A 5,722-nucleotide genomic window follows, 5' to 3' on the forward strand; every position below is an offset into this window, starting at 1 on the left:
CAGCAGTACACCGCCCCGGTGCAGCAGCAAACTTCCCCGGCGCAGCAGTACACTGCCCCGGAGCAGCAGTACACCGCCCCGGCGCAGCAGTACACCGCCCCCATGCAGCAGCAAACTTCCCCGGAACAGCAGCACACCTCCGCAGAGCAGCACACCTCCGCAGAACAACACACCTCCACAGAGCAGCAGCAAATCTCCACACAGCAGCAGCAAACCTCCGCAGAGCAGCACACCTCCGCAGAGCAGGCCGCCCCCCCTGCCGATGCCACATCCCAGGAGCTGGTGGCCTCGGCCACGCAGTACGCATATTATTACGCATGCTCGGCCCTCCTGACCCTGCTCCAGGGCCAGGGCGTTCAGGTCCCGGCCGGGGCCGATGGCCAGCCGGATGTCTCCCTCCTGCCGGAGTACCAGCCCACCCTGCAGCAGTACTACGCCCACTACTATGGCGAGCTCATGGCCCAGTGGCTTCCGTCGGTGGCCTCGCCGGCGGAGCCCGCCGCCGCGGCCGACGCCACCGGCCCCATGGCCGACGCCTCGTCCGTGTATGCCACCCCGGCTGCGGCCGGGTATGATGGCTCCCCGGCGGTGGCATACACCCCGGCGGTGGCGGCCGGCCATTCCCCGGCGGCGGCCGGCTCTTCCGCCGCCCAGGCCGACCCCGGCACCTACTCGCCCCCGGTGGCCACATTCACCCCGCCGCAGCCCGGCGGCCAGTCCTACGACATGCCGGCCGTGGCCAGCCCCCTGCCGCCGGACACGCTGGTGGCCCCGTCGCCGGTGCTCGGGGTGTTCCAGCCGGGCGCCGGGACGGAGCCCGCCTCGCAGTCCATCGGGTCCGTGCACCTGCACGCGGCTGGCGCCTCGGGGGTCGGCCCGGCCGCCGGCGAAGCCCCCCCGGCCGATGCCGCCTTCGCCAGCGAGCTGGCCAGCCTGCTGCGCATGTACCCCGGGCCGCTGCTGCGCCTCGCCAAGCCGGCCGAGCATACCCTGGCCCTGGAGGCGGCCAGCCCCTCGCGGGTGGATGCCTTCCTCACGGCGCACCTGGAGGAGCTGAGCGCCTGCCGGGGCGGCGGCGGCGGCGGCGGCGGCGGCCCCGGCCCCGGCGACGAGCCCCCCGGGGCCGACCGCGCCCCGGATGACCTCGGCCCCGGGAGCAGCCTCGGCCTGCCCCAGCTGGCGGGATCGGCCTCGGCCGGGTCCTTCGGCCCGGAGCGCGCCCGGTCCGCCGCCCGCGAGGACAGCCTCTTCGCATGGCGCCTGCTCCAGGGGGTGGTGCGCCTGGCTGGCGCGGAGTTTGCCTTCGCGTCGGGCATCACGTCGGCCGATTGCCGGCAGGCCGAGCGCGGCCGGCTGGAGGCGGCGCGCGCCGCGCAGGCCGCCCAGCTCCTGGGCCTGGTCACCGGCCACGCCCGGACCAGCCCCACCTCCTACTATGTGTCGACCGTGGCCCGGAGCACCGCCACCACCGCCACCAACGGCGGCGGCGCCGGCAGCGGCGGGACCCTTTCCGGCGTGGTGTCGCCGCTGGCCTCGGCCGTGGCCAACGGCCTGGAGGGCGCCGGGCCGGCCGTCGGCCGGCCCCTCGGCGACCGCGAGCGTCGTGCGGTGGCCGGGCTGTCGGACCTGCTGGCCGAGACGCTGCTCGAGCTGTCGGCCCAGGCGGAGGGCGCGGCCGGCGGCACGGCCACGGCCACCGGGCCCGGCGGCGCCAGTGCCGCCAACACCGCCGCCAGCCTGGCCGGGCTGTCGCACTCCTCGGAGCTGGCCCTGCCGGCCACGGCCACCGGGCATGCGGCCGACTCGGAGGTCGGCCAGCTGGCCGGTCGGGTGGTGGCATCCCTCCGGCGGGCGGCGGCCACCGGCCGGCCCGGCGCCCCGGGGCCCGGCTCGGTCCTCGGGCGCCTGGCGCAGGAGGCCGCCCAGCGGGGCCTTTGGGCCTTCTCCCTGGTCCTGGGGTTCGTGGCGCACGACGCGGCCAGCAGCCTGCACCTGGCCGCCGGGGCGCCGGATCGCCCGGAGACCCCGGCCCTGCACCGGGCCTACCTGGAGGCGGCCCTGCCGGCCGGCGATCCGCTGCGCACCGCGCTGGACCTCTGCCTGCTGGCCCTCGGGCCCGGGGCCGCCGGCGAGGCCCTGGCCACCGGCGATGTGCCCGGCCCGGGCGATGCGCCTGCCGCGGCCTCCCCCCCGCTGCGGTCGGCCCTGCTGGGCCTTTGCCTGGCCCACTGGCGCGATGTGCTGGCCCTGCTGGCGTCGCTGCTGTTCACGGCCGGCGGCCTGCCCGGCCAGCGGGCCGTCTTCCTCCGGGCCATGTGCCTGCTGTCGAGCGCGCTCTTTGCGCAGGATCGCCCGGAGGCCGGGCACGCGGTGGCCCTGCTGGCCGGGTCGCCGCTGGCCGCGGTGGCCTGGAATGTGCCGCCCACGCCGGGGGCCCCGGCCACCGGGGCCGCCACGGTGGCCCCCGTGTGGCTGGCCCCCGCCGCCGGTGCGCACGACGGCCACGGCCCGGCGGCCGCCATCAACAACCCCTGCCGGGTGGGGGCCGAGTGGCCGCCGCGCTTGGCGCCGGTCCTGGCCGGCGCCCGGGGGTCCGAGGCGGCGGCCGCCGCCCTGGCGGCCCAGCTTCGCGCCGGCCTGACCGGCCGCCCGGCCGTGCGGCACCTGCACCCGGCCGAGGGGCCGGCCTCGGGGGCCGACGGGCCGGAGCCGCTGACCGACGCGGCGCTGGCCTCGGTCGGCGCCGGGCCCCTGCCCAGCCGCTGGCCCGCCGTCCAGGCCTTCCTCATGACCGAGCTGGCCGAGTATGCCCGGGTGTTGAGCTTCAGCGCGGAGCTCCTGCTGGCACTGGCCGCCGGCAGCCCGGTGGCCCCCTCCTCGCGGGTGACCGGCGCCCTGGCGGCCATCACCGGCTCCGGCCCGAGCATGTATGGCGCCGTGTCGACGGCCGGCTCGGGGGAGGGCCCTGCCCCGGCCGGGCCCGGGCGCGTGCCCGCCTGCAACCTGGCCACCACCGGGCCCGGGCCCGGGCTGCCGCCGGCCTTCCCCGGCGACACTGTCACCCTGCCCAGCATCGGGGCCCTGCACGCCTCGTGTGCCTGGCTGCATGTGTACCGGGTGCGCTTTGCCCAGCTGCTTGACGGGGCCGGCCTCCCGGGCGACCTGGCCTGGCGGTACATCCAGTTTGTCCGCCGGGCCGGGCTCGACCCGCGGGTGGGCTTCCTGGCGCTGTCGCTGCCCCCGGCCGAGGTGGCCCTGGCGCCGGTGCTGGCCGGCGGCCCGGCCCTCGGGCATGCCACCCTGCGCCAGCTGCCGCGCGCGTGGTTCCCCCGCGACCCGGCGGCCCTGGCCGACACGGAGCAGTTCTGCCGGCGCCTGGAGCAGACGCACGGCGCGCCGGCTCTGGACCGCGCGCCGGCCTCGGCCCCGGCCGGCGCCGCCGCCGCCGCGGTGGCCTCCGGCAAGGGGATCTCCGGGGCCGGGGCCGCCGCCGCCGCCGCCACCCGGACCTGGTTCCGCAATGTCGATGTCGGCGGCCTGCTCGAGCGCGGCCTCGAGCGCATCATCGGCGATGACACCGGGCCGCGCGGCGGCCGTGGCCCTGGCGCCCCCCCTGCCGGTGGTGCGGGTGATGCCGACGGCGCCGAGCCGCCGGCCGTGTCTCCGCCGCCTGCTGCTGCTGCCCCTGCCTTCCAACCGGCTGCTCCCACCTTCCAGCCGGCGGCGGCTCCCACCTTCCAGCCGGCCGCCCCTACCTTCCAGCCGGCCGCCCCTACCTTCCAGCCGGCCGCCCCTACCTTCCAGCCGGCCGCCCCTACCTTCCAGCCGGCTGCCCCTGCCTTCCAGCCGGCTGCCCCTGCCTTCCAGCCGGCCGCCCCGGCCGAGCAGTTCGTCGATGCTCTCAGCCATACGGAGGGCGATTTCGCCGACGCGGTCCCCGGCCCGGCGGGCGGCGCCCCCCCTGCCTTTGTGTCGCCGCTGGCGGCCCCGACCTTCATCTCGCCGGTGGCGGCCCCTCTGTCACCGGCGGCCGGCTCCCCGCCGCCCCCCCCGGCCCAGCCGGCGGCGGCGGCGGCAGCGCCAGCGCCCTCGGCCTCGCCGAGCACCCCGGCGACCGCGCAGCCGGCCGGGCCGGCCTCCCCCGCGGCCGACGCGCCGACCAGCCCCAACGGCAGTGGGCTCTTCTCGCGCCTGGGCGGCCTGCTCTTCGGCCGCGGGGCCAACAATGCCCAGGATGACTCCGGCCCCAAGGAGGTCAAGCTGGGCGAGGAGATGAAGCTCACCTACGACCCGGTCAAGAAGCGCTGGGTCCTGCCGGACGGCAAGCCCCCGACCGTGGAGGACACGCCGCCGCCGCCGCCGATGAGCTCGGCTCCCGGCAGCTCGGCCTCCCTGGCGGCCGGCGGCCCGGCGCCGGCCGGCGGTCCGGCCCTTTCTCCCGGGGGCGCGGCCCCGCCGCCGGCCCCGGCCCCCGGCACCGGCGGCGCCGGCTCGGCCGCCACCCGGGCCTCCATCAGCAGTCGCTATGTGGACCTGCTGAACCCGGGCGGCGTGTCGGCCGGGGCCCCGGGCCCGGGCGTGCCCTCGCCCTTCGGCGGCGCGCCGCCCCCGGTCCCCGGGTTCGCGCCGCCAGTGCCCGGCGGCGGTGGCGCCGGCCCCGGCGGCATGTTCGTCCCCCCGTCCTTCGTGCCGCCCTCCGCCGGGGCCCCGGGCGCCGGGCAGCTTTTCACCCCGGGGGCTGCCCCGGCGTCGGCCGACCCGAGCGCCTCCACCGGCTACATGCCCCTCTCGGTGCCCTACACGCCGTCCTACATGGCGGCCGCCTCGCCGGAGGACGGCCAGGCCGCCCCGGTCGCCGGGCACTGAGAGGGCGCGCTGCCCGCCTGCATCCTCCCCTCATCCCCTTTCTTTCCCCCTGCACCTTCCTTTGCATTTCCCTCCCCCCGCCCCCCTTCCCAATAGATCCCACCCTGGATGTGTCCTCACTCGCCTGGCGACAGGCGCCTTCCTCCTCGGATCGGAGCCGCCGGGGCCGGCCATCGCGTTTAAGCATACATGGAGCGGAGGTGAAAGGGGGGGGGCGGTCGGACTGGCGTTCGCCCGGGCAAGCCGCCCCCCTTCAAGGCTGGCCGGAGCCCCGAGCCCCCCGGCCGGCGAGCCAGTCCGGGGACCGGCGCAAGAAGCCCCCGGCCGACGGGCTGCAAAAGAAAAAAAAACAGCCGCCCGACACGCATCGCGGTGGAGCACCCTCGGCCTCCCAACGCAGGTCCCGGGCCAAGCCAGGGGGGCCCTGGTGTGAATATTCGCCCCCGCCGGCCCTAATCCGGCGCCCGTTAGAGGCCGGGGCCGGGCCCGCTCGTGGCCGGACAACACCAACGGCCGGACACGGCGCCGGCCCCGCGCCCCCGCCCGGCGCCCCGGCGCCCCGGCGCCCCGGCGCCCCCCCAGCGCGCAACATACACCCACGCGCAGCCATGCATCCCCCGCCCCCCAAACGCGCGGTGTCGGCCGGCGTCCTCGCAAGCCCGGGGTCGGTGATTATTGTGTTTCTTTTTTGGGGACGCCGGGGGCGGGGCGGGGGAACGAGGCCGCGCACATGTTTCGCCCGGCCGGTGGGGCGGCCGGCGTTGGGGTTCGGCGCGCGGGGTCCCGGGCTCCGCCCAGCGCAGGCCGATTTGGCCCGGCGCCCGGAGGGGCATCCCCCCCCCCCGCGCCCGCGCCC

The 5,722-nt window shown here is 77.9% G+C and overlaps 2 protein-coding genes across 2 annotated transcripts in view; both read left to right on the forward strand.

Moving 5' to 3' along the window:
- The window catches only part of H696_05349 (hypothetical protein), a gene marked incomplete at both ends in the record, with an annotated part of 8,524 nt that extends 3,658 nt beyond the window's left edge, over nucleotides 1–4,866 (forward strand). Inside the window, one exon of the mRNA XM_009499196.1 lies at nucleotides 7–4,866. Within this exon, the coding sequence (XP_009497471.1) occupies nucleotides 7–4,866 (4,860 nt within the window). The remainder of the gene's footprint in view (nucleotides 1–6) is intronic.
- A 730-nt stretch (nucleotides 4,867–5,596) lies between these two features.
- Nucleotides 5,597–5,722, forward strand: part of H696_05350 (hypothetical protein) — a gene marked incomplete at both ends in the record, with an annotated part of 3,378 nt that continues 3,252 nt past the window's right edge. Inside the window, one exon of the mRNA XM_009499197.1 lies at nucleotides 5,597–5,632. Within this exon, the coding sequence (XP_009497472.1) occupies nucleotides 5,597–5,632 (36 nt within the window). The remainder of the gene's footprint in view (nucleotides 5,633–5,722) is intronic.

This window comes from Fonticula alba (assembly GCF_000388065.1).
Source record: "Fonticula alba strain ATCC 38817 unplaced genomic scaffold supercont2.10, whole genome shotgun sequence".
Taxonomy (NCBI): Eukaryota; order Rotosphaerida; family Fonticulaceae; genus Fonticula; species Fonticula alba.